At 48.5% G+C, this 25802-nt stretch overlaps 1 protein-coding gene across 2 annotated transcripts in view; it reads right to left on the bottom strand.

Annotated features, from left to right (window-relative positions):
- Positions 1-25802, bottom strand: part of GABBR2 (gamma-aminobutyric acid type B receptor subunit 2) — a 365637-nt gene that overhangs the window by 44247 nt on the left and 295588 nt on the right. For both annotated transcript variants that reach the window (XM_067743842.1, XM_067743844.1), the window contains exons 12-13: positions 19971-20078; positions 10620-10742 (exon numbers count right to left, since the gene is read on the bottom strand). In XM_067743842.1, the coding sequence (XP_067599943.1) occupies positions 10620-10742; positions 19971-20078 (231 nt within the window). The remainder of the gene's footprint in view (positions 1-10619; positions 10743-19970; positions 20079-25802) is intronic.

Here is a 25802-nt window from a genome sequence, read left to right as displayed (position 1 = left end):
ACTGGAATGGCTTTAGCAAGACACAAGTGGTCAGAAGAGGCCAGTATTGCAGACAGTTTTCCAGCTGTTCTGCTCCATGGCACTTGAAAATTCCTAGTAAACAGCCCACCCCCTGCAGAGCACCTGGACAGGTAGAGACCAGAGAATTTCTTGCCTCAGGGCTGTCCCCTGGTGCAACGGCTCTGCATCTTTTGCTCTGTGTCCTGAGGGGCCTCCGGATCCCAAGTACCTCCTGAAGACACTAGGGAAGCCAGTAAGGAAGCTGAAATAAACTGCAGTCTCCCATGGACCTAAGATGCCTTCTGAGGCAAGATGTTCCAGAAACCTGGCTGTGGCTGGCAGAGCTGTCTGTCCATACATGGGGTCCACAATGCTGACTGCAGCTGGGACCCTTGCCAGAAGGAGGTTGTCTGCAGGCATCTTTAAAACGTCTCTTTGGCATATCATTCCAATTAAATCTCATCTAGCATTCTCATTTTAATAACTTAATCTGGAACTTACACCTTGCCTCCTCTCCCAAAGGGGCTGAGGCAGCACAAAATAAAAGCCCAAACACAACAGGACAATTAAAAATAAAGACAAACGATCAGAAGGCGAGATAATCCTCCAGGAACCTGAGAAAAGATGGTTATTGTGGCTGAGTGTTGAATTTGGCTCCAACTTTCTGGCAGCCAAGGTTAAAAAGAAAACAGAGTGGCTTATTCAGTTATGATTGCTTGATTGAAGGAAGGAAGGAGATACAAGTTCATGGCGGGTGGCGGTGGGGAAGCACAGCCCATTTCCTGGCACTAAAGTCTGTGAGGATCTATCCTGTGGATCTTTATCTCAGGGGCATTAAGTCACAAACTGAACAATAGCCTTTTATAGAAGATGCTGAATCATTCTTCAATTGGCAGCTTTAGCCCCGTAATTGGGCCCTTGATAAAAGGTGAGGGTGTAATATTAAATTAAATTGCAGCTTGGCAAAGACATTTCTTGGAGAAGCCGGCTTAATGGGCCCAGACAGATGGGTTGAATTCGGACATATGGAGGCATGGGGAGAGAGTTCTAGGTGGAGGGAACAATTTATTCAATAAATATTTACCGAGCACTTACTGTGAGCCAGACCCTGCCAGTGGGTGCTGGGGACACACGGATGGCCTTGGCCTCTGAGGAGGTCACAGACTAGGAGGGGCCAGGTGCACAGACAAATAATTACCACTGTTGTGACCAGACGAGGGGGCCAACAGGGTGAGGCGGGGGCCTAGACAAAGGCATCCAAGGCAGCCCACTGTTCCAAATGCTCCTGGAGAAGATGCTTCTGACTGACTCTTGAAGGTCAAGTAGGAATTTTTTACATGAAGACAAGGTATTGGGGTGGGAAGGAGGGTGTTCTGGGTAGAGGAGGACAGCAAATGCAGAGGCGTGGGGGGAGAGCGTGTGACGTTTTGGAGACGTGCCATTAATAAGGGGAGCTGAGCACAGGGAGCGAGGGAGGGGCCGAGAGATGAGGCAGGGGAGGCAAATGAGGCCAGGTCCCTGGGTCATCGAGGTCCCCTTGAACTGCTAAGGAGTGAGGGCTTCATCCTCTAGCTGATGGTGAGGATTTTTTTTTTTTTTACATCTTTATTGGAGTATAATTGCTTTACAATGGTGTGCTAGTCTGCTCCATAACAAAGTGAATCAGCTATACATATACATATGTTCCCATACCTCCTCCCTCTTGCGTCTCCCTCCCTATCCCACCCCTCCAGGCGGTCACAAAGCACCGAGCTGATCTCCCTGTGCTATGTGGCTGCTTCCCACTAGCCATCTACCTTACGTTTGGTAGTGTATATATGTCCATGCCTCTCTCTCGCTTTGTCACAGTTTACCCTTCCCCCTCCCCATATCCTCAAGTCCATTCTCTAGTAGGTCTGTGTCTTTATTCCTGTCTTACCCCTAGGTTCTTCATGACATTTTTTTGATGGCGAGGATTTTAAACAGCAGAATGGCATGGTCAGAACATCAGATGGTGTAGTCTTCTCCTGGGAGGAGTTAGTCAGGCTCACTGGGGTGGCTCTCAGCTAATGAACCCACCCGAAGTCCTTGCAGAGTCCCACTACCCTGTCTGGGGCGTGGTCTGCATCCGGGTGTGGCCTGAGGACGGCCATCCAGAACCCCATGGATGACTATGGATGAGAGACCTGTCCTACTGTTCAGGGCTGGTGGCGATGACCCATCACTTGGAATGTGACCTTGGCATCAAAGCCTTGGGCCACCAGGCTGCCCGTGTGCAGCCCAGAGAGCAGGGTTCACCTTGACCCTTAGCATGCCCCTCACCCTGGGCATTCTGTTGTCTCTTTTTTTCAAAATAAATAGTGTGAGATGGAGCTTGGACAAGCTTTATGAAGATACCAGACGTTCCTGAAAGTGTCTGCTTTAGGATTGGATTTTTTTCAGAGCAGCTGTAGAGGGAGGCAGAAGATAAGAGTTAAAATTATTTAAAACTCTATGTATTTGCCTCTTCCAATATCCATTTCCATAGAAACATAACTGAAATAAGATGCCAGTTTCAGAGCCAAGGGCGGTCCATGACTTCCAGATACCCCATTTGCTTCAAAAAGCATGGTCAAAGCATGGAATATGGAGGAAAGGCTGAAATCCTCCTCTGTCCCACACTGCCCTTTACTTGGTCACTGCCCAAATGGCCAGAAAGGCACAGAATCCAGAATGCAGGCGGTTCTTGAGGCGGGCTGTCAGGCAGCCGGTGTGGACAGCCTGCTGCCATTTCTGTAAGTGAACGTCACACACATACGGAGCTCCCGTGGGTGACCGACTTGCACGTGATTCTGTCTCTGCTGCCACCTGTCTGGGAAGCGGATGCGGGGAGGCTCAGGGAGCAGAGGCAGCCTCAGGATGCTGCCTCAGTGGCTGCCTGGGGCTCTCTGGGGGTTCAACATTGATGGCCTTTAGTGCTGTCCGCCATCTCCTCTCCATTTCAAAACCATTTCAGAATGGTCAAGTGGAGGCGTAGGTGGTGGCCTGGTAGAGAAGAAAAGCTTGGGAAAAAGCAAAGAATCCTTCCACCTAGATTCACAGGCTGTCTTCACACCATCAGTATGCACTGCTTTCACTTCAGGGGAAATTATCTCAAATTATTTTCCTTAAAAGCAAAAAAAACCCACCAAAAACAAAAACCCACATGGGTGTGTGTGTATATGCACACACATACACAGTGTCAATTCTTGGTTTTCATCTTACTTGATCTAAAAGTAGCGTTTGACACGCTTCATCAAAACTTCCTCCTTGAGACATTTTCTTCATCTGGTTTCCTAGACACCAGACTCATCTGATTTTCTTTCTGTCTCTATGGTTTCTCCTTCTAGGTCTCCTTTGCTATTTCTCTTCTACCTCCCGGGTCTCCAAACATGGGAATAATTGAGGGTCTGTCCTTGGTCCCTTCTTGTCTCCATTTAAATGCCCCCCAGTGCTCTCTCCCAAGGCTTTGTGTCATCTATATGCTGACTGCATCCAACTTTCCATCTCCAGCCCACACCACTCCCTGAATCCCACACCCGTATGTCCAATACCTATTCACCATCGCCACTAGTATTGTAGGTATACAAAAAAGGAGAGTTTTTCCCTTTTCCCAAGAATATAAATTGTATTTTAAAAACCTTTTTAACATACTTGGCAGATTTATCCACCCCTGCTACCTGTGAAATGCAGAAACAGCCATCTTCCCCTCAGACTCCGTAAAGCAGAGGAAGCAAGGTGCGATGCAGGAGTACTGAGGACGGGGCCAAGTCATTGGGTTGAGGGTGAGGGAGCCTGTCGGTCCTTGCCTTGGTCTGGAGCGTTCATCTCTGGAGACCCTCCTTCCTTCCTCAGATTCCTCCCGTGCAGGAACAGCTTTCTCTCCCTTGCTCCTGTCTGTGGGCAGCCCTCTCTCCTGGCTACCCGCTCTGTTACTGACCACTACATCAGAGTCCCCTGCCCTGGCTTCTCCTCTTGTTCCCATCACTGCTTAGTTACTCCTCGGGCTCCAGTCAGGACATCTTCACTCTGACTGTACCCACTCTCTGGGAGACCACACTCATCCCCACAGCTCCCATCCTCAATGTATTAACTGCCCCTCCCCCAAATCTCTATCTACTGGACAAACTGCTCCCTTGTGCTCTAGGACCCTGCATCCAATCTTCTTTCTGTCCAGAAATGAACCCCTCACATGCCCTCCAAAACCCACTCCTCATTCTGCACCTGACCTCGGTGATGAGGTTCGCCATCCACCACCCACTCAGAAATCCGGGCATTGCCCTTGCTGCCTCCCTGCCCTCCTTCCCCCTTAGAGTCAATTAATCACCAAGCCTTGTCACGTCTGCTTCCTTATTACCTCTCCAATCCACCCACTTCTCTCTGTTCCCACTGCAACTGCCCTGCTTTAGGTTGCCATCGGCTCCTGCCTGGATTACTGCAGAAACCATCTCTGAGCCACTGCTGGGCCTTCAGCCTCACCCCTTCATCTGTTCTCACCCTGCCGCCAGGTCAAATCTGATCATGTCACTCCCTGATTAAATGTCTTTCATTTTGAATTTTAAACTCTTCTGCTTAGCACACAAGGTCCCTAATGACCCGGGCTCTGCCTGTGTCATCATTTGTCCTTCCTGTCACCTCCCCAAAGGCACCCTCAGCTTTGGACAGCAGAACCACTTTGTATATATTTTTAAACCATTTAGGAAAAAAAATGATATACTAACATCACATTTAATGTTGAGAAGCTAGGTGCTTTCCCTCTGAGATCAGAAACTAGGCAAAGTTGTTCTGTCTCACCACTCCTATTCAACATTGTACTGGGAGTGCTAGCGAATACAAAAATAAGACAAGAAAGGAAATAAAATGCATATGGATTGGGAAGGAAAAAACAAAATTGTCCTTTTGTCAATGACATGACTGTCTATGTAGAAAGTCCCAAAGAATCAACAAAAACCCTCCTGGAACTAGCAAGCAATTATAACAAGGTTGTAGAATTCAAAAGACTTTTGTAAAAACAAACACAAAAACAAAAACACAACACCATTTATATTAGCACCAAAAACAAAATAAAATACTTAGGTGTAAATCTAACAAAATATATATATAATCTATATGAGGAAATCTACAAAGCTCTGATGAAAGAAATCAAAGTAGACTGAATCACACAACAATGTAAAGCAATTATACTCCAATAAAGATGTTAAAAAAACAAAAACAAACAAAGTAGATTGAATCAAAGTAGATTCCATGTTCATGAATAGAAAGACACAATATTGTTAAGATGTCAATTTTCTCCAACTTGATCTACAGAATCAATGCAATCCTAATCAAAATCCCAGCAAGTTACTTTGTGGATATTAACAAACTGATTCTAAAGTTTATATGGAGACTTTTCATAAAAGACCCAGAATAGCCAACACTATATTGAAGAATAAAAGTCAGAGAACTGATATTATTCAACTTATTTGACTTCAAGGCTTACCATAAAACTATGAATCAAGACAGTGTGGGATTAGTGAAAGAACAGACAAATAGGTCAGTGAAACAGAATCAAAGTCCGGAAATAGACCCACACTAATACAGTCAACTCATCTATGACAAAGACACAAACGCAATCCAGTGGGGAAAGGACAGTATTTTCAACAAATGGTGCTGGAACAACTAGACATTTACATGCATAAAAATGAATCTAGACAGTGACCTTGCACCTTTTACAAAAATTAACTCAAACATGATCATAGACCTAAATGTAAAACACAAAGCTATAAAACTTCTGGAAGATAACAGGAGAAAATCTAGGTGACCATGGGTTTGGCAATGAGTTTTCAGATCACAACACCAAAAACATGGTCCATGAAATAAAAAATTGTTAACTTGGACTACATTAAAGTAAAAAATTTCTGCTCTGCTAAAGACAATGTTAAGGGAATGAAAAGACAAGATACAGACTCAGAGAAATTATTTGCAAAATATATATATGATAAAGTTCTTGTATCCAAAATATACCAAGAGGGAATTCCCCGGCAGTCCAGTGGTTAGGACTTGGCGCTCTCACTGCTGTGGCCCTGGGTTCAATCCCTGGTTGGGGAACTAAGATCCCACAAGCTGTGCGGTGCGGCCAAAAACAACAGCCACAAACAAACAAAATAGACAAAGAATTCTTAAAACTCAACAATAAGAAGACAATCTAATGAAAAAGTGGGTAAAAGATCTGAACATATACCTCACCAAAGAAGAAATACGTGAGGCAAATACTGTAAGTATATGAAAGGATGTTCCACATCATATGTCATTAGGAAATTGTACATTAAAACAACGTGGTACTACCACACACTTATTAGAATGGCTAAAATCCAAAATACTGACAACACCAAATGATGACGAGGATGGAGCAACAGACACTCCCATTCATTGCTGATGGGACAGCCAGTTTGCAAGACAGTTTGGCAAAACTAAACATACTCGTAGAATATGATCCAGCAATCCTGATTCTAGGTATTTACCCAAATTAGTTGAAAACTTATGTCCACAGAAAACCCTACACAAAAATGCTTATAGCAGCTTTATTAATAATTACCCAAACTTGGAAGCAACCAAGATGTCCTTCAGTGGGCAAATAAACTGTGGTGCATCCACACAACAGAATATTATTCATTGATAAGAAGAAATGAGCTATCAAGTCATGAAAAGACACGGAGGAATCTTAAATGCATATTGTTAAGTCAAAGAAGCCAGTCTAAAAAGGCTACATGGTGTATGATTCCAACTATATGACATTCTGGAAAAGGCAAAGCTATGTAGACAGTAAAAGGTCAGTGGCTGCCAGGGGTTGGTAAGCATAGAGGATATTTCAGACAGTGAAACTCTTCTGTATGACACTGTAATGGTAGATACATAATTTTATGCATTGGGCAAAAGCTATAGAATGTACAACACAAAGAGTGAATTCTATGTAAACTATGGATTCTAGCGAATAACAATGTGTCAGTATTGGTTCATCAATTGTAACAAACATACCACATAATGCAAGATGTTAATAATGGGGGAAACTATGGGGTGTGGGGTGGGACATATATGGGAACTCTCTATGCTTCCTATTAAATTTTTCTGTAAACCTAAAACTGGTCTAAGAAATAAAGTCTATTAATTAAGCATAAAAACTCCTTTAAAATGATAAACATCATGTATTTAGAACAGTGTCTAGCACATGACAAGTGCTATATAAATATTTATTATGTACAAATGAATAAATGTGGAGCCGGGATGCCTCCAGTCGGACTCCAGAATCAGAGTTTCATTCCCTGGACACTTGCACTGAGAGAATCTCTTCCACGAGTTATTCTGGAACTCTTCTGTTATTCTCAAACCCTTCATCTTGCTTATTTACTTCCAGCTGCTATCAGAATCTGTGCAATCTAAAGTGACTGTGCTTATTTGCATGTTTACCGTCTGCCCCCCACTAGCTGGTGGGCCCTATGAGCTCAAGGTGTCGCGCTGTTGTGCTCACCTCTGTCTCCCCAGCGAGGTGAGGTCTCCCAGCATGCGGCGGTGCTGGGCTGGGTGGTGCGGGAGAGTGATCTATGTGGCCCAGGAGGGGTGGTGGGGCAGAAATGCACTCAGCAGGGGTGAACAGCATGCTAAGTGTCCTGACAGGGGATGCCTAGATGCTGGGGACCGGAGTGGGGAAGAGCAGGCGCTTAAATCTGGTGGAGCTCAGGAACACATTGGCTAATATAGGGGCCTGGAACTGAAGTTCATTTACTTGTCAGAGAAGGTTCTGGAAGTGGGGACAGTATGGGCAAAAGCTTGAAAGTACAATACAGAGCAAGGCCTGTGACTGGCATCCTGAGGTGTTTAGAGTGTCCGGAACGACCAAAGGCATCCGAGGTAGGTGTGGTCTGAGGGGAGGAGAGAACAGACCACAGAGATCTTTGATCACCTATCCCCCAAGCATAAACTTTCTCTCTCACTGGGGGTTCTGGGGCAAACAGCCCCTTGAGGAGAACTTAGGACCCCTTAGTCCCTGGGCACACTGTTCAACCATCATGCTGAGTCTCAGAGGAGGGTCTGAGGGAAATCAACTGATAGCTTAGCGATGTTTGGTGGAAAAATGACAATAAACTGACAGGGCTGTGGGTCGACAAATCAAAGGTTCTGCTACCATGGCAACAGAATGACAGGGCAACCCTAAAATTAGAGGAGAAACGAGGATCAGGCCAGGAAAGGTTTAGAGAGAAATCTCCACAGATACTTGGAGGGAAACACAGAGACAAGGTGTGGGGAACTCGAGCCAGGGATGTGGCTCTCCTCCAGCCACCCCCCTTCAAAAGTCTAGATGCCGCGGGCAGGACCCCCTTCCTTCCCAGGCTCAGTTTCCTCATCTACACAGAGAAGCGCTTCCGTGGCACCCAGCTGCTCCTCAGTTTGAAAACCATTCCCTGGAAGGTCTGGAATGGGCTTGCGTTGTATGTGCGGAGCCATGGAGAGCAGCAGTACTTACTACAGAGAGCAAGGAAGAAAGGTAATGTGGGTGGTAGCAAACTGTCCCTCATACTTATGGTCTGCACAAGGTCTACCTCCTGTAAACAGTCCAGGGGGACAGGCTTCCTGGATTTATTTCCAGAGTCGCCGACTCTAGCCCTGCAGCCTCTCCCACCACAGCCAGATCCCAGGGGATCCTGTGCACGCTCCGCCCCCACCTTAACCTTGAGCGGAAGTGACAGTGCCCTGCCTCGCCGGCTGCCACTGGGCTCAGCATCAACCCAGCGGGGTCTGCTCTCTGCCCATCTGCCCCAGCTCCAGGTCCTCCCGTGGGCTCCGCCTGACTCTCCTTTTCTCCTTCCCTGATATCCTGGGCGCTCAGTCTGCCTGTTACCTATTTTTAGGCTTCGTCTGCAAAATGTGAAAACACTTCTTTGCCCAACCCACTTCACAGACCAGTGACCAAGGGTCTGTGGATACACCTGAAAACTATGAAGTGCTGTTGTGTATTGAAAGGCAGGGTGGGGGAGTGGGGGAGACGATAGTTGGTGGTGTTGCCACTAACCTGCTAGGTGACCTTGGGTGCCTTATATAATCTCTCTGGGTTTCTGTTTCCTCATCATTAACATGGAGTTCAGGATAGCACCTATTCCACAGAGTTATTGTGAGGATTCAGTGAATTAACACACACATCTAGCTACCAGCATCACCACTGTTATTACTGTTATCAGCATTATTGCTTGTGATTATCATCACCCCAGGCTCTCCCTAGCCAGGGGGCCCGGTTAGCCAGTAACAGCCCTTCCTCCTGTTGATAGCCTGTCTGGATTTCCAAATCCTGGTGGTGGGTGGTGAATTCCCCTGGGATGGAGTTGGGGGCAGGTCTGCTCCTTCGCCAACTGTGCAGATGAGTGATGACCAGATGTCACCTCCCCTCTAGCCACAGCCCGTCTGTGCGAGTGACTTCAGCTGAGCTCCTGCCCCCTTGGCCCATGGGCACAGCCAGCGCAGGTCTGTCCTCTGCCAGGTCTGATTGTGCCTGTCTGGAGTCCCGCTTCCTCCCCGGATGGACACGTAAGGCAGTGAGATGGAGGCGCACAGCCTTAAATCCTTCCCCTAAATCTGCGCTGTCAGGAAACAGCGTTCTCTGCCACTGCTCCAACTGCATAACTTCTTACCGGGCTGAGCGAACCCTCTGCCTGTCTCCAGACAAACGAGGCCCGGCATCTTATTTGCTAGAAAACCCTTCTTGTCCAGAAGGATAAAAACCTCTGTCTTCCATGCATAAAATGACTGTTTCCAGTTTAGTTTTATTGATAAAATTCACACTAAATCCCACAAAAAGATTTCCCTAATAGTGCAGTGAGAGAACTGGAGGAAACTTCAGTTTTCTCAATAGAATCTGCTACACTGTAGGGAAATCGTACTGTACAGCCACTGCCGTTCAGCTGGCTCTTTCCGACAAAGGCATGTTTAACACTTCTAGGAGAAAGTCGACAAAACTACAACTTCTCTAATCTTGAACTTCTCTAACTGGAGCATCCTAGGAAGACCAGTGTGAGTTAAGAGCAAGGCCCAACGCAAGACTACTAAAATATATATTTAACGGTACTTTTATGTAAGGTTCTTCTTTTTGGCAACACATCACTTTGAAGATCCTCTAGTAACTGGAGGAGCTATCAGAGTGTTTATTCCCTACGAGCACTCCTTAGGGAACTCACTTTAAAGGAGAGATTAAAAATGCAATGTAATTTCTAGGCTGATGGATCACATAAATGGGGGCTTCTACAATGTGTAGAGAATATACTGGTTTAAACGACCCAACATTTCCCCTCAATTCTGCATATATTAATACACCTAGACAAATTCTTTCACCATTTTTTTCCAGGAGTGAAGACCTTATATTTGGCCCTCCTGAAATAATATATGTCTCAAATGGAAGGAAACGGAAATAATGAGACGTTCCTGATAGGGAATGTGGACCCACGTGGACCTATGATGATTTCCCCGGAACCACCTCGATTTCTTCTCAAGAAGCGTACCTGGGGCAGTAAAGGAGATGTGCTGCCTTGCCGTCCCCGGGCGGGGGGGGGGGCGGGCTGGGAGCAGCATAGGCCTCCGTCCTGCTGGTGCCAGGTGCTTACCTCCATGCTGTACCTCTCCACCGTCCTTCTCAGGGGGTCCACAGCCTGCCAGCAAATCAGGATGCACAGGTCAATCAGCAGCATGCCCCCAACGATCACGAGCAGTTTCTGGTCCTTGATGATCTGCAGAGAGGGCAGGGGCAGAAGGGACGTGAGAGGGCCTCCCAAACAGCAGCCGAGGCGCCAGGTCAGGTGGGTGACTGAATGGCGTCACCCCCAGGTTGAAAATTTCCTCAGACTCCCCATCGCCCACAGGATAAATCCAGCCAAGCTCCTTTGCTTGGCATTCAAGGCCTTTCATGAGCTTGGCTTGTCCATGCCCGAAACACACACATATACTTAGTTAAATTTGAGGACGCCCAGGTTCTGGCCCTGCTGTGATTTTCACCCCAGGCCTTTGTGGGTGCTGGCTCTTTTGTCTGGAACACTCTTCTTTCTATGTGGCAAATAATCCTTAGAGACCCAGATTCATTTCGCCTCCTCCACGAAGCCTCCCTAACTCCCACAGCAGAACTAACTACTCCCATAGCACTCTGTTCCCAGACTTAATCATACTTAATAAGTTCAATACTTATACTTATGAATAGTAATAGTCATAACTACAAGAAGGAGAATAAATACAAATGCTAACATTTAGTGAACACTTACACTGTGCCTACCTCTAGGTTGATTGTTTTACATACAGCATCTCATACAAAGGCAAATACTATTATTATTCCCAATTTTCAGATGAAGAAGCTGAGGCTAGTGCTGGGGGCCAAGTAACTTGCTCAGTGGAATATAGATACTAAGAGGTGAAGCCTAGATTCGAACCAAGCTCCTCCTCTCTCCAGAGTGCACACCCTCAAACATTTACAGTACCTACCAGGCTCTACAGTGACCAGATGTTATATTAAGTTGTATACACATCTGCCCTCCTCAGTAAACTGGGGAACCCCTGACAAAAGGGAAGCCTGTTTTATTTATTTGTTTGCCCTCAGCACCTAGCAGGGCCTGGCATGCAGTCGATACTTAGAAGTTTGCCTGGTTGAATTGAGATGAAGGAATATATAAAGAAGAAATATAATTCCCATCCCACTTTGCAGCTTGGGGTATCTTTATTACACTGTGAAGGTCCCACCCCACTTTATGTCCGTTTGATGGGGATTGGCCTGGGGACAAATGCTGTCTGGGGCAAAGCTAACCTGTATTTCACTCATTGCACGTTTATGTGTCCTCACCCCCCACCCCAATGCCAAACAAAAGCTAATGTGATGAAGTAGTTCTAGAAAAGACTATAGAAAAATAAACAAAACTGAAGCAGAAGCTTAAGAAATATCGCCAGGTCTGGCTTTTAATGATTAAAGCCATCCTTAAAGGAGAAATAGAAACTCAAGAGACTTCTCTGTGGCCAAACTGTGAAAAGAACAAGAAAGTACTGCTGAGTTACTGCCAAAGAGATCAAATCCACCAAGACCACTTTACCTGGGGGTGGGGCACTGGCAAAGCCCCCTCTGAGATTTTTCAGAAGCATTCAGTGAACCGCTGATAGCTTGTAGACACCTGGTTTAACCCCTGCCCTCAGGGGAACCAGGCAGCTCCCTGTTAGCCTTGAGAAACTGGGCCACAGGGAAGAAATGCCTGAGGAGCTGAGGACTTAGAGGACAGGCTGGGAGGGGCCTCCCTGCCTGATGCTCACCCAGGGCTGTCTGAGCCCCAGGCATTTGCACACACTGCACCTGACCCCTGGAAGTTCCTTCCCCCACCTTTCTGCTGGTGCCCTCCTACCCTGATTTCAAGATTGAGCCTGAGCAGCTGCTCCTCTGTGAATCCGGGTGTGCCCTGCATGGGGTCCATACTGCAACTGTGTTCCTATCAGAACCAAGGCGGTGACCATCCAGTCTCCCCTCTGTGCCCTGGTGCCTTGTGCAGGGGCTGGCTCTCAAACTTTCTTGAGGAACGTGTGGAGAATGAATGAATGAGCTCTCAGGAAAAGGCCAGGGGAAAGTGGTGCTGTTGAGCAAGTTCAAGGGCACTGTCTCCTGCCTAGGGCTCAGGTTCTACTTCCTATAAGGCACCACCTGCCACAGGTTCCTATCCTTTCCCAGGCATTTGTAGGTGCTGGTTCTTTCGTCTGAAACACCCTGTTCTTTCTGTGAGAGGCTCTGTGTGGCTGGGTGTGCATGGGGTCGGTTGGGGGTGGCTGGAAACAGGGCTGGCTGGAGAGAGAGAGCCTGCATGACATGTGATGGGGCCTCATGGGGGCCACTGGAGGTTTAAGCGTCTTTAAGCATCAGCGTGATGGGGAGCTCTCTGCAGCATTAAGGGGTGAACCTGAGGCGGGATCCTGCAGTAGGAGGCCAGTTAGGAGCTGGGGCCATTGTCCTGATGAGGAAGGATGAGGCCTGATCCAGAGCAGTGACTACCAGATGGACAGGAGGATGCAGATGCCACAAGCACCGGGCAGGCAGAGTTGCGGGCCTCAGACTCTCAGTCCTCTCCCCCTCCCCAAACTTCCCCAACCAGCAAGTGCCAGCACCTCCAGGTCCCTCCCTGTCTGCCAAGTCTTTCCCACGAGACAAGGGGTACTACTGTCCCCACAGTCTAACTCCCAGGAGGCAGTGAACTTGAACTTGCTCAGCAATACCACTTTCTCCTGGCCTCTTCCTGAGAGCTCATGCATACAGGAGTACGGACCACCTCACACTCCAGCACACCACGCCTCAGGTCTGTTGGGACTGCACAGTCTACACTGGACAAGAAGTAGTACATTGAAGGGTAGGGCTGAGAAACATGGGTTGGGGCCACCCTCAGTGAGCCCCTACAGGGGAGAGACCTCCCTTCTGAGTGGACGCTGCACCTCTCCTGCTGCTGCCTGAATAGGGAAGGCACGCATGCAGCACAGAAGATGAGCATCAGAATTTCTCTCTGGTAAATATGAGAGTCAAGTCCTCCCAATTTTAAGGCTCACGTATGAAGTGTGAGGTAGCAGAGTGGCAGTGGAGAGACAGGACCTGGGATTATGCGGACCATCCCTTGTGACCTGGCGTGACCCTAACAAATCACTTCCTCTCTCATTCTGCATTTCTGGCAAGGAGTGGGGAGGTTCACGTAATATCTCCAAGTATGGTGCAAAAAAAGAACACCATTTTGGATCTATAAGACCTCATTCTAATCCCAGCTCTTGTGAAATGTTATCTTGATCAAGCTGTATGACTCTGTTAGGCTTATTTCCTCCTCTAAAAGTGAGACCGGTGAGCTCTAAGCTGCAGAGTTGGTATAAGAGTGAAATGAGATGATGTATGGAAAGCACCTAGCACAACATCTGGCTCAGAGAAGGTGCTCAACAAATGGGCTGTGTAGCTACCATTACTTGGGTTTTGAGAATGCATGGCTCTGTGTTTATGTGGAGGACAGTGACATCTAGGGGCAAAGTGTGATACTGCACCTCAGCTCTGCTAGACTCAGGGCTAATCATCACACAGACAGGCCCAGGTGGGAAGATCCTGAGAGTAACAGGAGAGGACATGTCTAATTTCCTTTTGGTACCATTTCCAAAGCCTGGCACTTGACCACTGTTTGTGACTAAATGGATTTAGTAAGTAGTTATGGATCACGTTTGATTTATTAATCACAGGAACATTTATTGAGTGCCTACTCTGAATCAGGTTCTTTTCTAGGCACTAGGGCTGCAGCAGTGAGCAAAACATGAATATCCTACATCCATAGAGCATGCATGATAGGGGGAGACTAATAATGAATAATTATACAAATACCCCATACGTATACACAATACAATGCTAAAGATTACAAAAATAATCTTTTAAAAAGGATCTAAAAGTTTAAATTTAAAAAATAGCACTGACCTAACCCTACAAAGTCTGAGCACCATAGAATACTAGAATTAGGCAAGGCCATGTCTCTAGTCTCACCTCAGCTTCCCTGACTTCCTTTCTTATTTTTCAGCTTTCTCTTCAAAGGCTGCACAAACTTTCCTCGGTTATGTCAGTGCACACTGATGCCATGAAACTGAGTTCTCTCTCTGAGGCTAGGAGGTTACTCGTGCTCCATTCTCACTGAGTGAGAGATGAGAGTGAAGGCACCCAGGAACGATTAAGCACCCAGTTCTGGCATCAGATCTGAGTTTGAATCTTACTAACTAGCTGGGAGACCTTGGTAAGTTTCCTAACCCATCTGAGCCAGTTTTCTCATCTACACAATGGGGGACGATGACCACACAAACCACTAGATTACCAGAGCCTGGCTTACAATTACTGTTCAACAGATGTTAGCTATTACTAGTAAACATCACTTCCCATGGTTGTTTAGAGCAGAGATCAGCAAACTACGAATTTGGGTCACTGTTTGTCTTTGTAAATAAAGTTTTATTGGAACACAGTCATATCCATTTGTTTATGTGTTTGCCTTTGGCTACTTTCATTCTACAATAGCAGTGTTGAGTGGCTGTGACAGAGACTGTATGGCTTGTGAAGCCTAACATAGTTACTGTCTGACTCTTTACAGGAAAAGTTGGCTAACTTCTTCTTTTGGGAAAACGGCATTTCTTTATTTTTCCAAAAAACTTCAGATATTTTGACTGATTCAGACTGGCCTTCTACTGGGACCAGCTTATTGCCTACTTCCAGGGACGCCATTCCAGAGGGAATACAGTGTGAATGGTGCCCCCTGGAGTTGTACAACCAGAGGCCCTGCCTTCCTGCCGTCACTCAGATGTCAGACACTCTCTTGGCATTTTCCTGAAGCTGAGCCTGGATGAAGGTCTGAGAGGATGGCCCTATGTTATTATTTGCAACCGTATCAAGTCATATATGTAGTGAAGTTTCTTTGTCCTCAGAAAACCCGTATCAAGTCATATATGTAGTGAAGTTTCTTTGTCCTCAGAAAACATCTGCCCCCACAACAGATCTCATCTCTGAGTTCCCGCTCTAGTCTCAACGTTCCAATTTGGTCCTAGTAAGAGTAAGAGGCAGAATAAAGACTGTGGTAGTGGGCTTCCCTGGTGGCACAGTGGTTAGGAATCCGCCTGCCAATGCAGGGGACACTGGTTCAAGCCCTGATCTGGGAAGATCCCACATGCCTCAGAGCAACTAAGCCCGTGAGGCACAACTGCTGAGCCTGCGCTCTAGAACCACAATTACTGAAGCCTGTGCGCCTAGAGCCCGTGCTCTGCAACAAGAGAAGCCACCGCAATGAGAAGCCCGTGCACCGCGCACAGAACGAAGACCCAACGCAGTCAAAAATAAATAAATTAAACAAAAAGAAGACTGTGGTAGTGAGGCTTTTCAATTCAAGATTTTACGATTGATACTATAAAAATACTGAATTTAGAAGCATTAAGTCACCACATGTCAATACCTCCTTTAACAGGCTTCTTTTTCTTTAATGTCTTTCAAAATGTAGCCATATGGGGTGAAGTTTGTGTATGTGTGTTTGGGGAGGGTGTGACATGGTGGGTGGAGGGAGGATGAGGTGGGAGACAGGGAAGGAAGAAAAGGGTAAAAAGACTGAAAAAGAAGTGTGAGATTGCATTTTCAGATTTAGGTAAATCTTGTATATGTGTCAGTAAAAAAAAAAAAAATTAAGGGCTTCCCCGGTGGCTCAGTGGCTAAGAATCCGCCTGCCAGTGCAGGGGACACTGGTTCGAGACCTGGTCTGGGAAGATCCCACATGCTGCGGAGCAACTAAGCCCGTGGGCCACAACTACTGAGCCTGTGAGGCACAACTACTGAGCCCACGTGCCACAACTACTGAAGTCGGTGCGTCTAGAGTCCATGCTCCACAACAAGAGAAGTCACTGCAATGAGAAGCCCGTGCACTGCAAGAGTAGCCCCCATTCACCGCAACTAGAGAAAACCCGTGCACAGTAACAAAGACCCAATGCAGCCAAAAATAAATAAATAAATTAAATTTTTTAAAGTGCATAAGAAAAAACATTAAAAGAAAAATAAGAGGCTCACTTTAAAAAAAGTTTAAACTTAAAAAAACCCAATAAAACAAAACAATGACAATAAAAACCAACCTTGGCTATGTAAAATGTTGGAGTCATGGAGAATTCAATCCCAGTTTTGACCTGCGACTGCCACAACCCTTTAAAAACAATCTCGTTCCCAACTTGAGTTTTTGATCTGTGAAAGGTATAAATTTCTCTTCTATACCCTTAACCTCCTCTAATTTGGCTGATAAATGATACTCAGCTGTAGCGCCACAAGGCTTTTCCTGGAATAACTGGAAAGCCTAGAGCAAAAACTGTCTCACACTGGAAAGGTGTATTCATGTGGCCTAAATCATTTTCACAACAGGCTAAACTGGTGACCAAATCTTGTACTCAAAGCCTTTGGCAGTTTTTCAGACAGGCGCCTTCCTGGACGCCTGGGCCCACCACCTGCCTGGGCTCTCACTTTGCCCAGACCCCTGGGGTGGGGAGAGTCCCCTTGTCCCAGGCAGCCCAGCAGGCTGTGGCCACATCACAGCCCCAACTCCCACTGCGCTTTCAGATGACTGAACTCCTGAAGTCTTCCCTGGCATGTTTTGTCAATTGTTGCCAGACAATCTGAGTGTTCTTGCTTAGTGATCACATGAGTAACAGAAAATAAAGGCCAGTTCTCCATTGCCAATAATAATGTGCATGAATTACATATTGACACAAAGAAACGAACACTGCGATTCTTCAAAACCAGGATGGACTTGTCATAAATGGCAGAGCCACAGAGCAGGAGGGGCCCAAGAAGTTACCTGGTGGCTGTCAAACTTTGGCTTGTATCTGCTTTGCCAGGAGGGCTGGTGGAAACGCACGTTCCTGGGCTCCAGGAACCTGATTCTTAGGGCTGGGCGAGCTGAGAAAGTGAATTTCTAACAAGCTCCCAGGTGATGCCAACAATGCTGCTGGTTGGCTTGCACTCTGAGTAGCCCTGATCTAGGCCAGAGGTCTCCCACTCTGGCTGTATATTAGGATCACCTGGGGAGGTCTAGTAACTCCCAATGCTCAGCTCCAGCCCGGAGGTGTGGGCTGGGCTGGGTTACTTCTTGTAGTTTTCAAAAGCTCCCATTTGATTGTAATGTGCAGCCAGGTCTGAGAAGGACCAGGTGGCCAGGCTCCTCATATTACAGACAGGAGGGAGTTGTCACAAATGCTCCTGAGCCCCAGTGAGAGGAGGGCTTTCCAGGTGAGCACAGGCAATGGGTGGCAGAGCCGAGCTCTTTCCTCCCTCTAAGTGCAGCCCATAATTGTCCTAAGGTGGTCCGGTGTGGGGCAGAGGGTGGAGAAGGGAGGGTACACACCCCCCCATCTGGAGAGCAGCTCCCTGGCAGTGAAGGGGCAGGCAGTGAGGCTGATGAGTGAGAGGTGCCACTGGGCACCAGGCAGAATCACAGCTCAGGAGACAATGCCATTTCAATACTTCACCATTTTACAGATAAGGAAACAGAGGCCCTGAAAGATGAAGAGGTTTGCTGAAGGACCCATGGCGGGTCAGCAGTGAAGCAGGGAGTAGAAGCCTGCTCTCCTGCTGTGTCTGCTGGCCCTACCACCTCGGGCTCACTTGCTGTCTGCCACAGGCGTGATGGCTTATGACCCAGGTAATCGGATGGCAAATGCAAGTTTGGGATGAAGAACTGGAACAACAGGCACCACGTTCCAGAGTGGGATGAGGTCACAGTGCAGGATTTTCAGGAGATGTCTGTAAATGGGTTATACACCCATCAGGGATTTAAAAAGTGTGTGTGTGGGGGTGGGTAGAGTTGAATCAAGAAGAGGATTTTTGGAAAGACGTGTCATGATGCTATCTCACCTCATCCCCAGGTGAGAGGACGGGGTGTATGCTTCCTCCTTGACCTCAAATCAAGAGGGAGGCTTAAGGAGAGCACTCAGATGGCTTGATTGCTAAGGGCTCCCTGCAGCCTGGGGGACCTGGTGAGCTGATGCCTCACTCCTGCCTGAGAAACCCACGGGAGGATAACGGGCCAGTTGCTCCATGGATGGAGCGGAAGAGGGAAAGTGGCTACAGTGGGATCAGCCACAATCCTTGAGTTTGTAGGAGCGAAGGATGTGTGAGTGCTTCCTGAGCACCAGGTGTGGGCCCTGGGCCAGGTAGAGCTGTGTGGCCTGCCCAAGGCAAGCTGGAGAGGCGGGCCCAGGAGTGGGGGACTGCCACATGTCTGTGGAAGGAGCCACAAATGGCCAAAGGGGGGAGTATTTCACCCATGTCGGGGCCACTGCAGGAGAGTAAATCCCAGTAATGGGGGCTTTGAAAATTCCACAAAAGGACTCCATGAGAGCCTAAAGGGTGTGCTTAACCAATGCCAGGCCCAGCAAGATGGATGCAGCTCCTGGCAAGTGAGGTCCTTCCTGCCCCTTCCACCACTCGAAGCCCCAACTCAGGAGGGTTCAGAAACCTTGGGAATGGGATGGCGAAAACACTCAGTCTGGCAAAAGACAGAAGCAGCCCATCGCACCCCTTCTCCCAGGGCAGGTGACTGGCTGCTTCAGGCCAAGCTGGGGAACGAAGAGGCGATGCCTTTGAAGGCAGTTTGAGGTTTTGAATATTATGATGGACTCCACATATTAGCTGTTGACCAGAGGACCTTCAAAGTCAAGAGACTTGCCCGAATTTTTATCTTAGGAGCAAGGGAAGAAGAGTGCCAGCCATCGGAAGAGTTAGAAAGGACAGTGAGGGGAAAGCTTCTCTATGTCTACATCCTAAGAGTCAAGCTTAATCAACATGATGGTTACAGCCAAGCACAGAGGTGGCAACTGCTTTCCTCCCACACGAAGGAAGGGCTCCTGTCCTCTAAGGGCCTCTTTGAAAATGGAAGCATTAAATCAGGCCCCTGCCCTGTTTCACTCTCCTCTTTCAAGGGCTCCCCACTGCCCACAAGTTAAAGTTCAGGTTCCTTACCGTGGCTCCTGCCTTCCCCTGTGGCTTCCTCTTGTACCCTTTTCCCATGAACCCCTCGGCAACGTGAACACACCGCTCCCCTCCCCAGGCCTCCGTGCACACAGTTCCCTCTGGGAGAGGGAAAACTCCCCAGCCTCTGCTTCCCACTCACCCTCCAGGTTTTAGCATAGGTGTCACTTCCTACACCAAGCCCTCCCTGGGTGCTATACCCCAGTATCCCCCATATGCACCCAACCAGCCCTTATCACCTTGCATTGTAAACGCTTTGTTAGCTGTCTGATGTCCCCAGGAGGCTGAAGGTGTTGGGGGCTGGGGTGGGGAGGGGCGGAGGGTTGTGTTTAGCTTGAATCCCCAGCAAATAGCCCAGTGCCTGGCATACAGTAGGTGCCTAATAAATCTTTTAAAAATAAATACTAAATGAACATTGCAAACACCCTGCAACAGAAGGAGGCATTACCTTCTTCTTCATTTTCACATTTTTGAAGATGGCGTGGACCCTCCATGTCTTTGCGAACATTGCCCCAAAGGCGGTCGTGTAGCCCACGGTGAGAATCCAGGTCCTGACCTAGAGGCCATGAGAAAACAGAGGCATTAACATCTCCCGGGGGACGGACTTCATCAGTTAGGAGAGTGTCCCAACAGGGGGACTCTAGATGGGGACAGATGCTCTACTTTACATACTGTACAGTTTTACTAGCATCAATAGTCCTTCAATCACATTTCAATCTGATAGAGGCTTAGTTCTATTGGCCACTCGCCGGACCAGGGTCAGGGCCCTGGGCGCAGAGGCATATGAGATTCAAATCCTGCCTTTCATGGGCCCACAGCCCAGAGGGAGCCAGTCATAGACAGAGGCACACAGGCCCCCAGGACCACTGAGGCGCCACTAAGGGGTTTCAGACCAGCCCGCTGATCTTCCCTCTCTCCTTTCCTTCTCTGACAGCCTTCTATGTGGGGAGACAGGCCTGCAGAGGTGCTCCCAATTGCTGATTTCTCTGCCTCCTCACCCAAGTCTCTAGGAGACGAGGCAGTCCCAGGAACCTCTTCCACAGGACTCCCAGGTCCTGGGTTGTGGGCAGCGGGGAGGGGAGAGCACTGAGCTGCAGGGGCTGAGACTGGGCAGGACAACAGGCCTGCATGGCCCTTCTCCAGCGCTAGTGACCCAGCCACTCTGGTAAAGCAGGGCAGAACTCAGCCAGAACTGGCCCCGGGGATGCCTGACTGGCAGCTGCACCAGCCCAGCTCCTGGCCATCGTCAGGGCTGCTCAGTTGAGGGGGAAGGCCAGAGGAGAGGGGCTGTGACCTTTCCACTCCCACCAGGGGCCCGTCTCCTCACACTTTTGGAGAAAGAGAGGAGCGATGCTGCCTGGGTCCCTGCTCAGGACTAAGGCCTTATCTGGCTCTCAGCTGTTCCACAGCACCAAAGTGTGCCCTGATCCCCAGCCCTGGGCTGGTGGCTGCCACAAACTGTCAGCCCTGATAGGAGCCAAGAGCCTGATCCTTGCAGGCTGGGTCACCACCTGTTAGGTCTTGGGGGCCTCCTGGATGCCCACTCCCCACCTGCACTGCCATTGTGGCCAGACCCCAGCCTCTCCCGAGTCCACCCTCACCGGCTGGTCTGGATACCCTCCAAGAACCAGGAGACTCCCCTAGCTCCAGGTTGGTCCCCACGTCATGGCCCAGGACTGGGCTGTATGCCACTGGGTTCTGGGGCCTCCCACTCACTGGGACAAAAAGGCTGCGTGCTCCTTGAGCTCTGGTTCTAGACTACGGTCTTTCCCCGGCTCTTTCTCAGCTCTGTTGAGCTAAGTTCCCCCTGAAAGGTCCCCACCTGCCTCAGCTGAACATAGCAGGAAGGTGGGCGCGTTAGGAGAGAGAGAGACAGTTGGGCTGGAGTGGACAGGCCGGGCCCTCTCTGTCCAGAGCCCAGCAGGTTTGCCCACCTCAGTGCTCCCATCCAGCCCAGGGCTGCAGGCAGTCATGTAGGAGGTTCCCAGACATGCTCCCTTCAGGGAGTCCCTTCACACTGCCTTTCTAGCAACTTGGTTCTCTAGCTTTTCAGAGACAGGGCATTTCCCCTTTCCATTTTATCTGTAAAAATAGGAACTGGTTGGGTAGATGGCAAGACCAACCCCCTAAGGTAGGACAACAGCATTACCTCAATTGTTCAGAAACACAGATGGGTGAGGTGTGAATGCTGACAATGGTAAGGGTGAGGACTTAACCTTCTTCTTTTTTTTTTTTAATTTCAAAAATTTCAGACAGGCAAGAACGAATCACAGTACTTTAGAGAAGGTGTAGGATGGCCACGTCATTACCCGTATTATAAAACAAGGATGGAAGAAAAGTAACAGAATAGAGACAGGGAAGGAGCCAATTATTTGGAATTTAGACCTGAGCTTATTCAATGACCAGATCACACATTCCTAGCCTATCAGAGTTGCACAGAACCTTACAGATCATTTCATTCATTCATTCATTTGTTCACCTATTCATTCAATAAGGATTACTGGGCCAGAAACTAAGTATACAATGATAAAAACAAACAAATAAAACAACAACAACAACCAAAACCAGAGTGATTTTTTGGAGTCATCAACTGAGTTGAGAAAACCCCTTTGTAGATGAAGAAACTGAGACTCGGGGCATTAAGGTATTTCTCCCAACCACACCACCCAGCTCCAGAGCTGAGCCCGAAGGTCAAGGCCTTGACCCAGTCCAGCCCTCTCTCCCCCACATCATGCCGCCTGCTCCTCAGAGAGTCTCCTTACCCCAATCAGGTCCATCCCCGCCCGGGAGGCAGCTGTCAAAGGGACAGCACACTGGGGGAGTAGCTGACCAGCCTGAGAACTGGCTGATTTCAACACACTTTTAGAGCTAATGGTTGACATGACTGTGAAGACCAATGGTCTCCAAGCCCTTTTGATCACGTCCCCCTATCAGAAAAACAACTTTAAACACGAACGTATACAGAACAAGGAAATTTTTAAAAGGATAGTAAGAGATGAAATAATATGGTTATTTTTACCTCATAATGTGGCAGACAAAGATCTCTTATTTTGGGTTAAAGTATTACTCCAATATGCTTGGCATTATTATATTTGCTTTGACTTATATTTTCTTTGGCATAATCATTTTCGGGCCACTTGTCTATTTTGTAGGGTCAAATTCATTAAGACCCAATAATACAAGTGAGTTAAGTTAGTGAAAACTCGATGATGTAAATTTAACCTGGCAACTAGAAACGGCAATATGTTGCCATAAACTGAAAGCACAGAATGGGTGAGGATGCCTGGCCAGAAAAGAGGTAACCTAGCAGGCCCAAGACCTGCTGGCAAGGTTCGCTTAGGCTGGTGTCTGAGAACTTGGATTTGGGGAGGGTTCCCACCATTCCCTCAATGATAAGGGTGACTCTGTGCCTGAAGGGTTTGTGCAAACAGCGTGATTTATGCCGCACACCTGCTTTCCTTCTGAGAGCCTGGAATTTTGGTATGTGCTCAGTAGAGGGTACCCAGGTGACAGGACCCCAATAAAAATCCTGGGGGCTGAGTGTCCAGTGAGCTTCCCTGGTAGACATTTCGTGTGTTGTCGCAAGTCGTTGCTGGGGTATTAAGTGCACCCTGTGTGACTCCACTGGGAGAGGCTCTGGGAATCTGGCACCTGATTCCCTGTGACCTCACCCCATGTGCCTTTTCACTTTGCTGATTTTGCTTTACGTTCTTCCTCTGTAATTAATCATTGCTGTGAGTACAATTCTATACTGAGTCCTCCTAGAGAATCGCTGGACGGGGGGTTGTCCTGGGGATCCGGAACACAATGCCCTGTGGCTGGCTCATGTCACAGACTGACCAACCACTCCGTTCTCAGGAGAGTTCCTGCATGAGACCACCAGACACACCCACTGGGCCAGGGCCCCGGGGTCAGTCTGAGTATTAAATCTTAGTAAAGCTTAATTTCTTTCATTTTTTTTTTACATAAAAAAGTAAACAAAGGCTGTAATACATTCTTCCACAAGATGATCCCAGTGGGTTCACATCCCATTTGGAGACAGCTCTTCAGACAATGATGAAACAACACTAGAAGAAATACTCTGGAAAGCGGGAGAGTGGGACCCTTACCAGCAGAGCCACCTACCCCTGGCTGCCTCTGCTCAGGGTCATCCCTGTGCAAAAGGAGGTGTTTTCTCTCTCCACTCATCCACCATCGTTTTTTTTTAAATTTATTTATTTTATTTATTTTATTTGTGGCTGCATTTGGTCTTCGTTGCTGCACGTGGGCTTTCCCTAATTGCAATGAGTGGGGGCTACTCTTCGTTGAGGTGCGCGGGCTTCTCATTGCGGCGGCTTCTCTTGTTGCAGAGCACGGGCTTTAGGCACGCGGGCTTCAGTAGTTGTGGCGCACTGGTTTCAGTAGTTGTGGCTCACGGGCTCTAGAGCGCAGGCTCAGCAGTTGTGGCACACGGGCTTAGTTGCTCCATGGCATGTGGGATCTTCCCGGACCAGGGCTCGAACCAGTGTCCCCTGCATTGGCAGGCGGATTCTTAACCACTGCGCCACCAGGGAAGCCCCACCATTGTTTTAAGATGGAAATGGACCCTGGGGTTCAGTCCTCGACCCTCTTTGTCCTAAAAGGGCTCTCCCTGAGTTATCACTCCCACTCTCAGGCTTCAACCATTTTCCTTGTGCTGACAATTCCTTTATCTCTTTCCCTGTTCCTATTTCTCTTCTGAGCTCCAGACCTGCGTATGCCACTATCACTGGAGACCTAGGTGACACTTAGGTGTCCCATAAAACCTTCACACTCCAGAGCCAGAGCTGAGCCCATCAGCGCTTCCACTGAGTAGCTCCATTTCCTCCCGACTCAGGGATGGTGCCACTATCCACCTGTCACCCAAGTTAGGGACCTGGAAGTCCCCCAGGAATCCTCCCCTACCCTCACTCTCCTATTCAGTCCCCAGGCCCATCTCCTTCTGCTGAACCACCCCCAGACCCGTTCTCTGCCCTTCCCACGCCTGCACCTCCCAGGTTCCCTTGCCCTCTGGCTTCTGGCTGGATGGAGGGCACCATCAGGAGATGGGAGGGGCCAGGAGAGAGAAGACGGGGTATGTGCTCCCTGCAGCCACTGCTTCTGTGCCGTCTCTGGCGGCAGCTGGGCTCCTCACGTGGCTCTGGCCCTCTCTGGGCTCAGGAAGAGGCCTGGGAGTGGTGAGGGCTTCCTGCGGTTGCCTCAACACCTGTATTTTCTTCCTTAACCCCACCTACACCTCTGTAGGTGGTCCCTTCACTGGAGTCTCTTCCTGTGAAGCACCGGGGTGGGCTCTGTTTGCTGCCAGGGCTATGCCTGATGACCATCGTACTCCCATGTCTCTTGTTAGTACACCCCTCCTCTCTGTTCCTGTGGTATCATCCAGATTAGTCATTACGATCAGGGACTCTGGAGCCAGACTGACAGGAGTTCAAGTCCTGGCTTTGTCACTATCTACGTGAACCTGGGAATGTCACGTAACCTCCTTGAGCCTCAGTTTCCTCATCTGTGAAATGGGGGTAACTAATGCCTTTGACTTCGTGGAGTGGTTGTGTGGATGGGATGAAAGAAGGTATGTAAAGGGCTGAGGTTCTTAATCAATATCTGATTTTTGTATCACTGCTCGCCGGACCACTGCAGGAGCCTCCAGCTGGTCTCCCGCCTCTCCCCTCACCTGCTGCTCACCCATCAAACACCTCCAAGAGGGACTGTTCTCCAGTGCAAATCTAAGCAAGTCTCCTTGAGTTTAAACCCTCTACTGCCCCATGGAGCCCGCAGGTTAAACTCCAGATTCTTGGCAGGGTGAGGCACCCACCACCCACATCTCTCCAGCCACTGCCCACAGAGCATTTCACACCCAAGCAATTCCACGCTGCTTAAACGTCCCCACACATCACACTGGCTCACGATGTGGGCCTGGCACTGGCTATTTCCTCCACTCATCATGCCATCCTCTCTCTAAGCTCTTCACAGATTCTCATTTGTCCTCCAAAATCCATATTCGTGGGCCACCTCCTCTGAGAAGCCCCTCCCAGAGCTTGCAAGGAGGTCACAGCTGCCTCCTCCCTGAGATTTCTGTCCTCATGCATGTTTCTGCTGTGCTGGTCATGCATGTTTCTGAGATGATGTCCACTTGATTACTTGCCTGCCTCTCCCACGAGATGGTGCAGGGCCTACACTGCCCACCTTTAAATCTCTGGATCCAGCACTGAGGGGGTGATTGGGCTGGGTGGGCCCGCTTAGGTGGTAATGAGATCTTTGTCAC

This window comes from Pseudorca crassidens, chromosome 7, assembly GCF_039906515.1.
Source record: "Pseudorca crassidens isolate mPseCra1 chromosome 7, mPseCra1.hap1, whole genome shotgun sequence".
Taxonomy (NCBI): Eukaryota; Metazoa; Chordata; class Mammalia; order Artiodactyla; family Delphinidae; genus Pseudorca; species Pseudorca crassidens.
Note: the sequence above shows the minus strand (reverse complement) of the source record. Positions and strands in the feature narration are given on the sequence as shown.